Source organism: Bos mutus, chromosome 22 (assembly GCF_027580195.1).
Source record: "Bos mutus isolate GX-2022 chromosome 22, NWIPB_WYAK_1.1, whole genome shotgun sequence".
NCBI lineage: Eukaryota > Metazoa > Chordata > Mammalia > Artiodactyla > Bovidae > Bos > Bos mutus.
This window is the reverse complement of record NC_091638.1, coordinates 48,372,164-48,388,586: the sequence shown is the minus strand read 5'-3', so window position 1 is coordinate 48,388,586 and position 16,423 is coordinate 48,372,164. Positions and strand designations below refer to the sequence as shown.

Below are 16,423 nucleotides of genomic sequence, written 5' to 3'. Positions count from 1 at the left end.
TACAGGTAGATCCAGGCCCATCACTCCACCCATGCCCAGCTTCCCCAGGGGAACCTCCCGCCTCCTGCCCCTCCCACCCCCTGCTCTCCCGCCCCCGATGCAGGTCGATGACCCCACTTGGGAAAACATCAGGCTTGCTCATATAAGGAGCCCGGGGCCAGGCCAGCATGCCCAGCAATGGCGTTGGCTCAGTGGCCCTACCTCATCTTGGCCCTGCTCTCCGGCTTGGCAGTCTCTGGCTTCCCTAGAAACCCATCCCTGCTGCTTGGGGTAAGTCTGCCCCTTATTCACCAATAGGCAGGCAGGGAGGCCACACTGGGCAGTCCTCTGTAGAATGAGGAGGAGGCAGAGGCTGGGCAGTGAGCTGCAAGGAACAGGGCAGGGTATAGGGGGACCTGGGCCCCAGACCCGCTGTCAAATCTGATGAGACAGCTTCCCCGGGGGAGCTTAAATCTCTTGGGCCTCTGTTTGCTGACTTGTCAGGTGGGTGATGCACCACGATCAGCTCACCTCACTGAGAGGCTCTGGGGTTCATATATAGACAAGGGGAGAGGCCTCTAGGAATGGCCAGGCTGAGCTGCATGGGGTACAGTGGTGGTGGGGTCTGGAGGCCTGGGGCCTAGGGAGGGGCAGAATGAGTCGGGGTATATGGTGCAGGGGGAGAGCACTGACTTTGGCCCTCCCTGACACACTCCCCTAGACCTTCCCCCAGACCTCAGTCTCTCCATCTACTCAGAGCCCTTTCTACTCTGACATGTGGCTCTGGGTGGGTCCTCCATCCGGAGGCACCTCAAGTTGTGTGTAGGTACTGGGGGAGGTGGTCACTGCTGAACCCTGGCCTCAGCCCACAGCCTCTACTCAGGCCACGGTAGCCTTGGCCTTGGCCTGACCCCTGTGTTTGTCTTTGTTTTTTTCCAGAAACGGAGCCTCCTGGGAGGGGTGAGAACTTTCACAAGAGATGGGGCAGGGCAGAGCTGGTTGCCCAACAGCGGAGGAAGTGGGCGACAGGGGAAGGTCCCTCCAGCTGGCAAACTCCCTCATGGCCCCCTGCCCTGGCAGACCCCTGCTGCCTCCTGAGCCCTGGGAGAAAGCTCCAGGGAACCATGCCCCTCAGCCTTGCTGATGCAATGGAGGACCACCCTTCCACGGGTCCTTCTTCCCACAAACGCTTACCGAGTATTTATCAGACCCCATGCATGGGGCAAGAGACACACAGTGAATGACCCTGTGATGCCTTCGCGAAGCATCTTTATATCCATGTTCAATCCAGATGTCTCCCTAGAACATCCCTTGGCCCATTATCCCGTTGGAAAGAGGGTGCTGCGGGGCGTGAAGGCCCTCCCCATGCATCACCCTTGGTACAGGAAATAAGGGCCTATTTGGGAGACAGAACCAGGCAGCTATCAAAGGACACAGGGAGCAGAATGGAGTGTGTGTGGACATGCTCTTTCTAAGCTGAGCTCTGGAAGATGAGCGGGAAGAGCTAGGAGCCAGCATGGTAGGGACATGGACTGAGCAGAGGAGGCAGGACCTGCCCAGCGGCCCCCAGAGCCATGGGGAAGGCTGTCCTGGGGGTGGTAGGGAGAATAGAAGGACTTTAAACAGGAGAAGGACAGGTCAAATTTGAGTTTTTACACCATCTCACTGGCTACAGCTGCATGTAAACCAGATTATAGAGCTAAGGAGGCAGAGCAGCCATCACAACAGTGGTGGCCAGTTAAAGGTAGCGACCAAAGATACTGCCCAGGCTTCTGACGTGTGTGACTGAGAGACTGGAGGGGCCACTTACCAGGCAGGAGCTTTGTAGCCCACAAAGGGGAGCTTGAAGGGGAGCAGCCAGGAGGAGGTCCTGGTTTCCAGGGGCCTCAGGCTGGCTGGTCACAGTCCGCTGATACACTGTCCCTCTCCCTCAGGCAGTCGATGGCATCGAAGTCTACAGCACCAAGGTCAACTGCAAGGTGACCTCCCGCTTCGCTCACAATGTCGTCACCACCAGGGCCGTCAACCACGCAAACACAGCCAAGGAGGTGTCCTTCGATGTGGAGCTGCCCAAGACAGCCTTCATCACCAACTTCACCTTGTGGGTGTCACCACAGCTTCTGGCTCTGGGCAGGGAGGGGAGTCTGGCTCAGCCTGAGCCCCTCCTTCCCCAACTCTCTATCTCTGCAGGACCATCGATGGTGTTACCTACCCGGGAAAGGTCAAGGAGAAGGAAGTTGCCAAGAAGCAATATGAGAAGGCCGTGTCCCAGGGCAAGACAGCTGGCCTGGTCAAGTAAGTGTGGACCCCCAGGCCTTGGGGAGAATGTCAGGGCTGTGAGGGCCCTCAGAGACACTAACAAAAGAACAGCAGCTATTATTATTACCTGGCAAAATGTGCTGTAATTCTTACAACGTTATCTTACTTTGAAGTTGAGGCAACCAAGGCTCAGTGTGGGTAGGGGGCTCTCCCAGGGGGAAACCAGAGGCCCAGGAAGCAGGGGGCTGTGCTCTTTCTGGGGCAGTCATTGTTTTTCATCCCCATTCAGGGCCTCTGGGCGGAAGCTGGAGAAATTCACGGTCTCAGTCAATGTGGCTGCAGGCAGCAAGGTCACTTTTGAGCTAACCTACGAGGAGCTGCTCAAGAGGCATAAGGGCAAGTACGAGATGTACCTCAAGGTCCAGCCCAAGCAACTGGTCAAGCACTTTGAGGTAACTGGCCACTCGCTTGTAGCCCCTGAGGGGATGGGGTGCCAGAAAGAGCCCTGGGCAGAGCCCACAGGAGGAGTATAGGAGCCCAGGCCCCAGCAACTGGCCAAGGAGGCGTGGGGGAATTACAGTGGTGCTGCCCACAGCACTTGGGCCAAAGGGAGGAGGCCAGACTACACCTGGACTATCCAGGTTGGGTGCTGGGCCCTTGAGGGCAACATCACCAAGTGTTTCTGTAATGCTGGTAACTGGTTACTTGGGCATTTTTACCTACATCAGAGTACAAAGCCAAAGGAAATGCTTTTAGTGGTAGACTCTGGGGCACCATATGGCAGGGAGTGGAAGAGCTTTGGGGTCAGAGTACCCAGCTGCAAACCCATGTGGTCATCTCCTTGCTGGGAGGCAGCAGGCTTGGGCGTCACAGAGTTGTCCTAGTGGCTGGTCCCCGCGCCACACTGACCCATCTCCTCACCCTTGTTGTCCTGGAGGCTGGGCTCCGCACTGTCACTAAGTGACATCCCGTGACACTTGGCCATTTCAGATCACGGTAGACATCTTCGAGCCACAGGGCATCAGCACCCTGGATGCTGAAGCCTCGTTCATCACCAATGACCTCTTGGGCAGCGCCCTCACCAAGTCCTTCTCAGGGAAAAAGGTGGTATAGATGCCTCTGGGGCCTGGGGGGAGGGAGCAGGGGCAGGAACACTGAGTCTAGCAAGGTGAGTTTGAACCTGGGGGTTTGACAGATGCAAGGGAGAGACAGAGAGAGAGAGAGAGAGTGTGTGTGTGTGTGTGTGTGTGTGTAGGTATGAGGCGGGGATCAGGGAGGGGGAGAAGTCTGTAACATCCCCTTTCTCCTAGGCCACCTGGGGCAGGAGTCAGGATGCTGGAGGCAGGGGGCTGTTTGCTGGTGATGACCTGCCAGAGGAACTGGGGTCTCAACTGCACTGGGGAGGGGACAGGGAAACCATTTATGAAGCCTGATCCTGTTTCACTTCGGGAAGGTAGGGCAGGCTGCTGGTCCCTGTTTTACAGAGAAGGAGACAGAGACCTGAGGGAGTTTTTCAGATCTGACTCCACATGAGTGGTGAAAGAAAGGGAAATTCATTCTTGGTGCTCATGGTTGGCTCTGGACCCCAAGGTCCCCAGCAATTCCAGGGGTCTTGCTGATCGTGGGTAGTGGATGAATACATGTTTACATGGACAGCAAACCTCAGTCAGGACTCCCAGGGCGAGGCTCGAGGAGCACACTCTCAAGAGGGCTGGTGACCTCTGCAGGCAGTGTCCCCGCCCAGGGCCCCCTCCTCACTCTCTACTCTGCTCCTTCCTTGCTCCTCTTGACAAAAAGCACACAGTGTCACCCAATGAGAAGTTCCTTTTCATAGTGCAGAATTCTCCTCCCTAAGTGGCTTCTAGGTGCAGACAGAGCTAAGGGACTTGTGAGGCCCAGAGAACCAGGAGAGTGAAAGCCTGGCTCAGATAAGGCCTCTAGCCTCCAAAGGGCTCCTGATCTCCGAGGCGGAGAGAGGTGCTCAGGAAGGCCAGAGTACCCCAGAGGGCGGCAGGACTCAGGCACTTTGCTGAGTGCCCAGGGCAGCCCCAGGCTGAGGTCTGCAGAAGGCAGGCCCTGCCCAAGCTGAGAGAGGCCCTCCATCACCCTCCCTCAGGGCCATGTGTCCTTCAAACCCAGCTTGAACCAACAGCGTTCCTGCCCAACCTGCACAGACTCCCTCCTCAAAGGAGATTTCATCATCACCTATGATGTGAACAGAGAGTCTCCCGCCAATGTGCAAGTAGGTACCTGCCAACTGGCTCTGCCAGGCTGATCCATCCCCTACTTTGCTCTGGTGAGGGCTGATGTGTGGAGGGACTGCAGCTTCATCTAGTAAAACAACCTTGATCTTCAGCCCAAGCATGAAGTTCCTGCAAGGCATGGGGACCACAGGCGGACCAGAGCCTTTATGTGGTGCCCCCTGGAGGCGGAGAAAGGACATCTTTATTTGGGGCTGCTAAAAGTCTGGGTTCTATTTTCAAGGGTAGCCAATGTGAGGTTGCTGAAGGGCCACTGGTCTCCAGTCTCCCTCTCCCCTTTCCAGATCGTCAATGGCTACTTTGTGCACTTCTTTGCACCTCAAGGCCTTCCGGTGGTGCCCAAGAGCGTGGTCTTCGTGATTGACGTCAGCGGCTCCATGCACGGTCGGAAAATGGAGCAGGTACTCTCCTTGGTGCAAGAGTGGCTGATGGATGGGAGACACAGGGAGATATTTTTAAAGTGGATGAAGCTAATATTCCAGTGAAAGAGAAGAAAGGAGGGCGGGATTTTTAAAAGGCACAAAGCCTCTTCTCCTGCAGATGGCAGGGCCCTGGGCCGGGAACATATCTTCTTGTCTGCTTGTCTTTCTCCTTCCCAGACAAAGGATGCCCTCCTCAAAATTCTGGAGGATGTCAAACAGGATGACTACTTGAATTTCATCCTGTTCAGTGGAGACGTGACCACTTGGAAAGACAGTTTAGTTCCAGCCACTCCTGAGAACATCCAGGAAGCCAGTAAATTTGTGATGGATATTCAAGACCGAGGAAGTAAGAACAGAGGGGAGGGAGCTACATCCTGCCATTCCTCTCTGCCTGAGCAGCCTGTTTCCCTTCTGCCTTGGCAGCAGAGACTTTGCTGGTCTGGGCCCTGCAGATCCAAGCTGTGGATAAAGGTGGGATGGAGAGTCCTCAGGCTTGACATTGCGGTGTCTTCTCTGTGGTCTAGGGAAACCCATTTCTTTCCAACCTGTGATCTCCACAAGGTAATGCCACAGAGAACTCTTATCCGTGGCAGTTTCATATGAAAGATGACAAGTGACGTCTACACTACTCCCCACTCCTCCCTGTGAGAGGAGCTGGCAGTCCATTTAACTGTTCTCCAATCACAATGTGTTCTTACAGTCACCATGTGCATCTATCCTTGCAGCAGCCCTGAGAGGCTGGTCCTCTTACTCATTTGAAAGACTAAGTCATCCATTCATCACTCACTGAGTCATCCAGTCAATATTTACTGAGTACCACTGCGCACAGGCAGGCAGGGTCTTTGGGCATGTGAGCAGGGACTGTTGTCTCGACTGCCTCCCCCTGGCACCCTGAGGATCCCCTCTCATGGTGCCTCTGTCTGTGTGCCAGTGACCAACATCAATGATGCACTGCTGAGGGGCATCAGTATGCTGAACAAGGCCCGGGAGGAGCATACAGTCCCAGAGAGGAGCACCTCCATTATCATCATGCTGACCGACGGGGACGCCAATGTGGGTGAGGCCGCGTGTGTGGCTCTGGCTGCCGCTCCTGGCGCTATAGCCAGCGTGCTGCACGACCTTGGGCAGCTCTCCCCAGGGTCCCCCGTGATCTGTGAGCCCCTGAAGGGCTCTGCTCGCCCCAGTGTCTGCTCACTGAGGGCTTGTGGCCATGACTCTGCCAGCTCTGCACAGGCAGGGGTCAGATCTTTGCAGACAGAGCTGGTCCAGACAGTTGCTGGGGCTATGGCTGTAGTGTAAATACCTCCTTCTCCCGCAGGTGAAAGCAGACCTGAGAAAATCCAAGAGAATGTGCGGAATGCCATTGGCGGCAAGTTCCCCTTGTATAACTTGGGCTTTGGCAACAATCTGAATTATAACTTCCTGGAAAATATGGCCCTGGAGAACCATGGGCTTGCCCGGCGCATTTATGAGGATTCCGATGCCAACTTGCAGTTGCAGGTGTGCCTTGCCTCATATCCCTCTGGGAATGGGGAGCTCACTACTTCCTCAAGAAGCTGTTCCACTGTGTGACGATTTAAGTTCTTAGAAAGAACTTCCTCTCGGGTTGAAATCTCTCTCTGGTCACCTCTTCCCCATCAGTACAGGTTCTGATTTTGTCCACAGGCTGCACAGAACAGACCTGCTTCCTCCGTAGGACTGCCATATCAGATCTAAGACCTCCAGTTAAATAGGAACTTCTCATAAACAATGAATAATTTTTTAGCAAGCATGCTCCAAACACTGAACAGGACACTGTACTTAGTTTGCTGTGCTGTGTTAAGTTGCTCCAGTCATGTCTGACTCTGTGTGACGCCATGGACTCTTCTGTCCATGGGAGTCTCCAGGAAGGAATACTGGAGGGGGTTGCCACACCCTACTCCAGGGGATCTTCTAACCCAGGGATTGAACCCCTGTCTCTTACGTCTCCTGCATTGGCAGGAGGGTTCTTTACCACTAGTTCCACCTAAGAAGCCCCACATTTAGTTTGCTAGTGCTGCCTTAATAAATTACCATACCCGGGCGGCTTCCACAGGCCATTGTTAGTGGTGGTTGCTCAGTCATGTCCGACTGTTTGTGACCCCATGGGCTGTAGCCTGTCAGGCTTCTCTGTCCATGGAATTCTCCAGGCAAGAATACTGGAGTGGGCTGCCATCCCTTCTCCAGGGTATCTTCCCGACCCAGGGATCGAACTTGGATCTCCTGTATTTCAGGTGGATTCTTTACCATCTGAGCCATCAGGGAAGCCCTACCTGGGTGGCTTCCACAGCAGACATTTATTGTCTCATATGTCTAGAGGCTGGATGTCCAAGATCAAGATGCTGGCAGGGTTGGTTCCTTGTGAGAGCTAGGAGGGAAGGCTCTACTCTAGACCTCTCTCCTTGGCCTGTCAATGGCCATTTTCTCCTTGTATATCTTCATATCATTTTCTCTGTGGGCATGTCTGCCTCTGGGTCCAAATTTCCCTCTTTCAAGGACACCAGTCATACTGGATTGGAGTCCATCCTAAACAACTCATTTTAACTTGATCTCTGTAAAGAGCTTTTCTCCAAATTTAAGGTCATGTCCTGAAGCACAGGAGTAAGGATTTTCACCTGTGTATTTTGGGGTTACAAAATGTGTCCCTATGACAGCTGTACTTATACTAAAAAGTAACCTGTCACTTACCTGTTATTCAAATGTAAGTCATGCCCTGCATTTTCATTTGCTAAATCTGGTAGCCCCTCTCCTCCCCAGCACAGGCAGTGCCTCTCCACCTCTGCAGTGGAGCCCCCGGCCTTCCTCCTGAGTCTCCTGGTCTCCACGCTCTCACTCCACGTCAGCTTCTCTAGTCAGCCTCCACTCTTCCTCTTCTCCTTTTTACTTTCATTTCAACAAACAAACATTTCTTGAATCCTATGTGTCAAGAACTCTGTCCTTTCCTTTTCTATTCTTCCCAGTCTCTAATTGGGATGGCGGGGGCATTGAGGAGGAGGTTCCCTAAACTGAAGGACACAGTCAGGGCCAGGTGGAAGTGGAGATCAGGAGCTGGACTGGCCTAGCTTGAGAGATCCAGCCACCTGCAGAAGCACCAGTGGGAACCTGCCCACCCTGTCCCCTCCCTGCCTGCACTGGTGGCCTGAGATGATCAGGGCCCCCATCTGAACTCTAGGGCTTCTATGAGGAGGTGGCCAACCCACTGCTGACAGGCGTGGAGGTAGAGTACCCTCAGAATGCCATCCTGGACCTCACCCAGAACAGTTACCAGCACTTCTATGATGGCTCTGAGATTGTGGTAGCTGGGCGCCTGGCGGATGAGGACATGAACAGCTTTAAGGCAGCTGTGAAAGGCCACGGGGTAAGCTGAGCCGGGGGCCTTCTTGTGTGCTGGGGGTGGGGGACCTACCGATGCAGCCTCTGAAACAGGCCCACCTGGCTCCAGGACACTAGCCTCTCGCCTCCTCCCACCCCCATCCCAGGCCATCAACGACCTGACCTTCACCGAGGAAGTGGACATGAAGGAGATGGAGAAGGCCCTGCAGGAGCGGGACTACATTTTTGGGGACTACATTGAGCGGCTCTGGGCCTACCTCACCATCGAGCAGCTGCTGGACAAACGGTGACCCTAGCCCACCCCTCACACAGCGAGGCCCTGCCCTGACCCCCAGCCTTGCCTCAGCACCTACCTGTGCACCACCCCCCATGCTGGCTATGCTCCAGGAGAGCCCAAGAGGAGGAAACTTTCACCTTGCGACGTGCACCTCCATGCCCACTGCAGCTGCCCAATCCTTCTCTTGGCCAGGCCCCCATGGCCTGTTTTTCCTGGAGCAGAGAGGGTCTGTGATGGGGGGCTCAGGCAGGAGCCTGGGAGCATCTTGAGGGCAGGGATGAGCCTTGACATCCTGTCCCCCACACCCAGCACGGGTCTGCAGAGATGCTGAGGAGGAACATAACGGAAGGCTGAGACCCCAGCCCTCAGCCCCAGGGGGGCAGAGCTTGGCCATGCGAGGGGGCCGTGTCAGCCTTCTGTTGGGCTGGATTGGCTGGGAAAGATGCTGGCACTCAGCATGTGAACACCATGGTGACCGACTGGCTGTGGCCATGTTGAGCCCCTTGTGGTTTTCACCTGGAGAAACAGGCCCAGAGAGGAATCAGGGCAGGTCCATCTATCCCAGGGAGCCGATGAAACCATTTTCTCTGACTGCTAGTGGGCTCCATCCTAGCGGACACCCATTGGGAGAGGTGGAGGGGGTCTTGGGCTGACCCTCCCACCCTGCCCGTCCCCACAGCAAGAATGCCCAGGGTGAGGAGAAGGAGAATCTCACGGCCCAGGCCTTGGAGCTGTCCCTCAAGTACCACTTCGTGACTCCGCTGACCTCCATGGTGGTGACCAAGCCTGAGGACAACGAGAACCAGATGGCCATTGCCAACAAGCCCGGAGAAGGTAGGCACAGACGGTGGGGGGCCACAACTTGGATGCCTCCTTCCAGGCCCCTGACCCTGGGTGCCCTGAAAAGAAGTGGGCCTGCTGAGAAAGGCAGGTCTAGGAGGCATCAGAGGAAAATTGGCCAACGACCGGGGAGGGTGTTATAGAGGGAGGGAAGCCATTAGTGTGACTAGTGGAATGTAGGCATGAATAGGAAGAGCCTTGAAGTCTCTAAAGGGGGCAGGGTGTCCAGGATCATTTCTAGGAAAAGGACTGAGGTTGCAGCATGGAAGTGTTGTTAGATAAGACGAAGCACTTCCGACCTAAAAGTTCAGCCTGGAGCCAGCACCTGGGGATTGTGAGAGTAAGAGGCCATGAGAGCTGGAGGCTGGGACCAGGCCTGGTCAACCAAACGCCATGAGTTCAGTGTCCTGAGGGTCCCTGCAATTGGCACTGGGGGATATGGGAGGTAAAGAGCCAGTCTGGGCCAGGCCTCTGCCTCCAGGAGCTCCTGCTTCCTGTGGGGGCACACATGACCCATGGCTGGCCGGCCAGGCAGTGAGTCAGTCACTAGGGCCCTGAAACTGGGGTTCTGTGGCCTCCAACCCCATGGTCTCCTCTTCCTCCCTTGCAGGGCCTCTGGATGCAGAAGGTGAGCTTCAGCCAGCGGCTGATGAGTTTCCCAGGAGGAGGTCAAGACAGGACCAAGGAGGCCTTTCCAATCACCCAGGGGACCCACCACCCAGGAAGGGGCCACCAGGACACCTGAGCTCAGCTCCCAGCTCTACTGCCAACTCACCAGGGGCCAGGGCAGGGCTCTGTTTACTCTGAGCCTCAGGGTTCTCATCAGCTGACAAAGGGGGCGCTTCCCCTGCCCAAGGAGGGACAATTGGGATGAAAGTATTCTGTGACCTGCAAAAATGAGTAACTCAGTTAGTTACTCAGTAACCCCACAGCAAAGCTTTGAAGGAGGCCTCTTACGGTTCCCATTTTACAGAGAGGAAACTGAGGCATGGGGAAGTTAAGTTCCTTTGCTCAAGGACTCGTTCAGCAGGGGACCCAGCCAGGACTTTGGCCCAGGCAGCCTAGTTTTGGCACCGGCTCTGGAGTTCACAGCAGTCTGTGCTTGTCTCATTATGGAACTGGAACCTCATCCCCACACCATCAGGCAGGACGTCCCCAGCCCCTACCGGCCTGCCTTGTCTCTATCCACACAGGCTGTTCTAACCAAACAGTGTATTTCGACTGGGTCACGGCTCTGCCCTCTGAACAGCCCTGTGAGATGTAGTCACTGGTGCACGTGTGTGTGAGTGTGTGTGTAGGTGCATGTCGGTGCATGTTTTGCTACTGAGGACAACAGTCACCTGTGAGCCTCATTCTACTCCAGCCTCGGGACTGTAGTTTAGGGTGGCAGACAGAATTGCTCGTGACAGAGACACTGATAACCTAATGGCTTTTATTTTAGCCACTTGGAAATGCCGATCCCCTGCATTAACATTAGGCCCCTACTACCACCAGCCCTAGAAAGGGATTCCTTGGGGGCACCCCATTTCTGAAGCCTAAACTTAGGGGGTCACATTCCCACCTCTGTCAGCATTGGGGCCCCACTGGGGACAGCAGCCCCAAGACAGGCAGAAGGCCTGGGGTTCGGGGGAGGGAACCCCCTAGACCTTGCTCACACTTACCCTTTGGCTTCTTTTTTCAGAGGTCCCGTCCATGGCTTACCTGAGTGAGTATGTGCCAGCTGCCACAGAGCGCGGCCCTGCATGGTTCCCCTCGGGAGTCTTTCCTGAATCAGCTCTCTGGAACAGGCAGATGGCTGGGGGGTCCTGAGGAGATGGGGGGAGGTTAAGAGCATTAGGGAGCCTGAAGGTGAGGGGCATGAACCAAACTCTGGGTGGGGGTCTTGGTGCCTCCCCTGGCCTGTTTGTTTCGCTCAGCCCTCTCTCTTTCGTCCACAGCCAGCTACCAGGCTCCCCAAACACCCTACTACTACGGTGAGTTTCCCAGCTTCCCCAGGTCGAGGCTCTGGGCCTAGGACCTCAGGCAGGCCTCCTGCCTGTCTAGGAGTCCATCCCACAGGGACTAGGAGGCAAGGGGAGGTCCCTGGAACAGTGAAAGATCCCGAGAGCCAGCCTCTTCTCTGTGTGTTCTCAGTGGATGGGGACCCCCATTTCATCATCCAAATTCCAGAGAAGGATGATGCCATCTGCTTCAATATTGATGAAGACCCAGGCACAGTGCTGCGCCTCATTCAGGACCCTGTCACAGGTGGGGGCCATGGACTGGGGCCAGGGGCCCTTCCTGAGACGGCCTGGAGCCCCCAGGGTGGACACATGGGCCAGGCTCACTCTGCCCCAAATGCACCCATCTTTAAAGGTAGATTCCATCCTGTAGGGATTTCATATTCCATCCACAGCCACAGGGCCAGGGGTAATGGGGAGACGGTTAGAGTTAAGGCCTGCCTGGGCCTATGGGCAGGACTCACCCTGGGCGTGAGGAATAGTGTTTCTCTGGACAACACTCCCTGGCCCAGACAAGGGGCAGTTCAACAAGGTGGGCCCTCAGCCACCAGTGTGATCCCAATATGTCTAGGAACAGATAGGACTGGCTCTCAAATCCTGGTCTGTCAACTGGGAGACCTGGGTCCCCCACTGGGTTATCCCTCAGGAGGTCTGGCTGAAGGGGAAGCTGTGACCCTAAAAGACCAGTCTGGACTTAGGTCTTGCTGGTCTCTCATTGCCCCACCCATCTGGCAGGCCTCACAGTTAACGGGCAGATCATTGGTGAGAAGACAGGCCGCTCAGATTCCCAGACCAGAAGGACTTACTTTGGCAAACTGGGCATTGCCAGTGCTCAGATGGACTTCCGGATTGAGGTGACACGGGAGAATATCACCCTGTGGAATGGGGACTCACTGAGCACGTTCAGCTGGCTGGACACAGTCATGGTCACACAGGACGGGTAAAGCCCTGCTGCTGGGTCTCTGAGGGGTGATGGAGTGCGAGGGTCTTAGGGGGAATTTGAACAAATCCCAGAAGATCCACGGGGTTAACAGGAGAGACCAGTGGCCTCAGCTCCCACTCTGGGAAAGGTGAACATGGTGGCCCCCAGCCCAACCCTGGGGCTCCCCACCAAAGGCAGACAGATAGGTGGCTGGACAATTCACAGGACAACTTGAAGGAAGGGCTGTGTGGACGAAAGCATTAGGTGGACCTGGCAGGCTGATGATGACAAAGATTCCTGTGTGCATCAGCTCTGGCTGAGCTCACTTGTTCTCAAACTCCTCTGCCTCTCCTGCACCTTCAGGTCACCCCCAAGCTGGGTGGGCAGGGCTACAGTGTTAGTCCCATGGAGGTTCAGAGAGGGGCAGAACCTACCCAACGTCACACAGGAAGCCCAGTGGCCTAGCTGGGGCTTGATCCCAGGTCTCCAGACCCCCAGGACAGCCCCTCGTCTGCTTACGGAGTAGCAGGAACCCACTCAGTGCAGGGCGAAGTCATTGTCCATAAGCATCTTCTCTCCAACACCCCTGACAGTTTCTGGAGTCTGTGTGCTCTCAGATGTCACGTTTCCTGCTCTGCCCTTGATTCAGACGCCTGGTATCATGGCCACTGGGCCCCACGGCTGACCTTTTCTTCTCTTCTAGGCTATCTGTGATGATCAACAGGAAGAAGAACATGGTGGTCTCCTTTGGAGACGGGGTTACTTTTGTGGTTGTCCTGCATCAGGTGTGGAAGAAAGAGCCTGCCCACCATGACTTCCTCGGCTTCTATGTGGTGAACAGTCGTGGGATGTCAGCACAGACACATGGGCTGCTGGGTATGAAATCTTAAAGCTTCAGGTCGTTCAGGCCACATGGTGGAGGGAAAAAGCCACGTGAAAGGGCCATCTTAGTCACCCTGGACCCAGCACTCAACACCCCACCCAGCCTTTGCATCAATCCTGGAAGGCCAGTGGCCTTGTCCCGTATGGCGGAGGTAGGGTTGACAGTGTGAATGTTTTTATTCCTAGGACAGTTCTTCCACCCCTTTGACTTTCAAGTGTCTGATGTCCACCCAGGCTCTGACCCCACAAAGCCAGATGCCACAATGGTGGTGAAGAACCATCAGCTGACAGTCACCAGGTGAGGGGACCCTGCTGATGTCCTCAGACTGCTGGGTACGAGATAGGAGGGAAGAGCTCTCTCTACCTACGCACATCAGCCTGGCTGGCTCTTGTCTTCCATGGGATTCCCTTGTTTCCCTCTGGGCTTTTGGCTCCCTCTAATCAGGAAAAAGCCAAATCTGGCCCCCTAGAAGGAGTAACCACATGACCTCACTCTTGACCAGAGTCTGGACTCGTAGAATTGGCAAGTTCACACCCCCTTTCAAGTTTAGGTCCATGAACGTGGCCATCTTGCCTACCCTGCACATCACAGCCTCTCTCTCCTTTCTTTCAGGGGCTCCCAGAAGGACTATAGGAAGGACATCAGCGTCGGCAGGAATGTTGCCTGCTGGTTCGTCCACAACAATGGGCAAGGGCTGATCGACGGCATCCACAGAGACTACATTGTCCCCAACCTGTTCTGAGTTGATACGCCAACTCCTGCTGAGATGGCCAGCCCAGCCTGCCTGGCATCTGGAACAGAGGCACAGAGTGGGGCGTGATAAAAGGCTGTGACAATAAAGGCCAAGAAGGAACTGGACTGCCCCCAGCCTCTGCCTGCTTCCATCAGCCCCTGCTCCAGGGACAGGCAGCTCGAAGGAAGGGTTGGCTGCTAGGAAGGCAACTTCCTGGGCCTCTCCATCAATGCAGCTGGTTGGGGGGTTACTACAGGAGTCAAACACAGGACAGTGGGGGAAGGAAAAAAATAATTGATTACGCAACAAAGGGCCTCTGAGAAGTCAGGAAGGACTGACTGCCTTTCAGGATTTAGGAAGGATGGAGGAAAAGTCAAGGGTCCCTGGCTCAGGAGCTCTTATCAGGGCTGAAGCTTGTTCTATGATACAGGAGCAAAGATGCTCCAAGGCGGATTCAGCCTGCCACTAATTGCGCCATCCATCTCTCCACTCTCTGATCATCTCACCATCCATCCACTGGCTCATCCACCTGCCCACCCCTCCACAATCCATCCATTCAGCAGCTAAACCCAACATTTCGGGCTAGGAACTGGGGGCACACAGCTTAGTAACTCAGTTCCTGTTTGCATGGGTGCTCCAGTTTGTCTTCAGCTTCACTGGGGATTCCTGGGATCCTCCAATCATTCCTTATGGTGACCACCTGCTGCTGCACCCTGTAAGTCCTGAGTGGGGTAGGGGTCAGACAGAGGTTCCTAGAGAAGCGGCTCTGCAGGTTGTCAGCCTGGACAAGCCTCTTCCACCTGAGCAACAGCACCTTTCCCTGCCTGGCCTTCCTGCTCCCAGAGAGAGCTCTTTTACAGAGCAGGACTGGTCATCACTTGCTGCCTGAAACCCTATAAATGACATCTCCCACCTAGGATTCTTGAGACAAAGACAAAAGTCCTCCCTGCTGTCCCTCCAGTTTCATCAGCCCCGCATACCAGGGGTTTCCTTTCAGTCTGGATTCCAGACACACAGACTGCTTTCAGTTCTGCAACATAATCCCTCCTTCCCCAGACCCTCAGCTCCTGCTGTTCTCGCTGCCTGAGGGGTGGAGGGCATGCAGGGTGGAGGGTACCCCGCTGAAGTGGTGCAGGGGAAGCAGTAAAACTGGAGGAGGTTGCAGCCAGGTTGGGAAGGGTCTCTAAAGCCATTGGGGCTGCTGGGGTGGGGTCTGGCTGTGGGTGACCAGGAAGTTCGGCTGCCTCCCACGCCAGGGGCCCTTCTGTCTGAGCTGGAACACAGCTGGCCCAGGGCCCAACCCAGGGTGAAACATCCATCCCCAGAAGAGCTCCCCAGGCACTGTCACTGCTCTGGTGAGAGGGTGACATGAGACACAGCTCCAGACTGAATGTAGCAGAGGCCTGGGCTGGGCTGGCAGAAAGGGCCCAACCTGGAATGGGACACCCTGAAGTGGGCAGACCCTACCACTCATTCAGTCCCAAATTGGCTGAGAAGCCATGCAGCTTTAAACCAGTTATCTTGAGGTCAGTATTCACATTTGTGAAATGGGAAGAAGGGTCCTGCCAGAGGGAGCATGTAAAGAGGCATCAGCATGGTGGTTTCTGGTCCTCCTGAGACACCTATATTTGTCCTGCTGCTCCCACTGATGACCAAGTCCAGGGGGTTGGAAGAAAGGCAGGAAGACTTCCCCAGCCCGAATTCTGCCCCCTCTTCCAACACATAATTAGGGGGTTTCTTGACAGAGGCCAGGACTAGGCAGACTCTGTTTTCTCCCCAGTCCCACGTCATTCTGGCTGGGTCTGTCCCTGCCTACGGCCTTTGATAGCTCCCCGAGCTTTCAGGATAGCAGCAGAACTCCATGGCGAGGTGTGTGCAGCCGGCACTGGCCTGGGCCTGTTCCCCATCTTGCCAGCATCCCCTTCCACCTCACCCCACAACACGGCTTCCCTTCACCTTGCTGAACTCAGTGCAGTGTCCTGGCTCTAGGCCTAGCGTCCTTGCCCTCCTTTTCCACTGGGCGAACTTCTTTTAGTTCTTCAAAACTCAATCCCAAGCCAGTCCCACCCACGCCATGCCCAGGAAGCCTTCCCGGCTATTCCTCAGGTTAGGCAAGTTGTCTCCCTCTGGGCTCCTTGTGGCACCCGCCTGTTCTCTGGGTGGCAGCTCTGTCAGGTGCCCAGGGTATCTGCAGCACTCTGCCGGGGCTTGGCCCAAGTGGGTGCTGGAAAGCACGCGGTGAACAAAACAAAGACGGGCATGGACCTACTTCCAATGGTTCACAACGCATGGCTGTCAGGTGCTGGCTGGGCCAGAAAGTCACCCAGGACCCCTCTGTAGGGGCACCAATTCACAGCCCAGCCCAGGGGCCAGTGTTTTGTCCTGGTACGTCAGAGCAAGCCCACAGCGAGTCTGATGGAGCCTCTGATGCTATTCCCTGATCTCGCCGAGCTCATCTCAGAGCCTCTGAAAGTGATCCTCACAAAGTGACTCAGT

General features: G+C 55.4%; 1 protein-coding gene across 1 annotated transcript; it reads left to right on the top strand.

Annotated features, from left to right (window-relative positions):
• Nucleotides 1-177: 177 nt before the first annotated feature.
• Nucleotides 178-14,129, top strand: ITIH3 (inter-alpha-trypsin inhibitor heavy chain 3). Its single transcript, XM_014478445.2, has 20 exons — nucleotides 178-270; nucleotides 919-939; nucleotides 1,914-2,080; nucleotides 2,170-2,274; nucleotides 2,528-2,690; nucleotides 3,229-3,342; nucleotides 4,355-4,480; nucleotides 4,784-4,900; nucleotides 5,099-5,267; nucleotides 5,853-5,978; nucleotides 6,240-6,421; nucleotides 8,112-8,297; nucleotides 8,419-8,558; nucleotides 9,229-9,396; nucleotides 11,331-11,362; nucleotides 11,523-11,636; nucleotides 12,125-12,329; nucleotides 13,015-13,187; nucleotides 13,380-13,491; nucleotides 13,807-14,129. The coding sequence occupies exons 1-20, from the start codon at nucleotides 178-180 to the stop codon at nucleotides 13,934-13,936; spliced, it is 2,643 nt and encodes an 880-aa protein (XP_014333931.2). The 3' UTR covers nucleotides 13,937-14,129.
• Nucleotides 14,130-16,423: the final 2,294 nt, after the last annotated feature.

Bases quoted from the DNA above. Each gene is read 5' to 3' on its own strand.
- ITIH3 (XM_014478445.2), top strand. From the start codon at position 178: ATGGCGTTGGCTCAGTGGCCCTACCTCATCTTGGCCCTGCTCTCCGGC. The intron at 940-1,913 runs GTGAGAACTTTC...CCTCTCCCTCAG, and splicing joins AACGGAGCCTCCTGGGAGGG to GCAGTCGATGGCATCGAAGT. The intron at 12,330-13,014 runs GTAAAGCCCTGC...CTTCTCTTCTAG, and splicing joins GTCATGGTCACACAGGACGG to GCTATCTGTGATGATCAACA.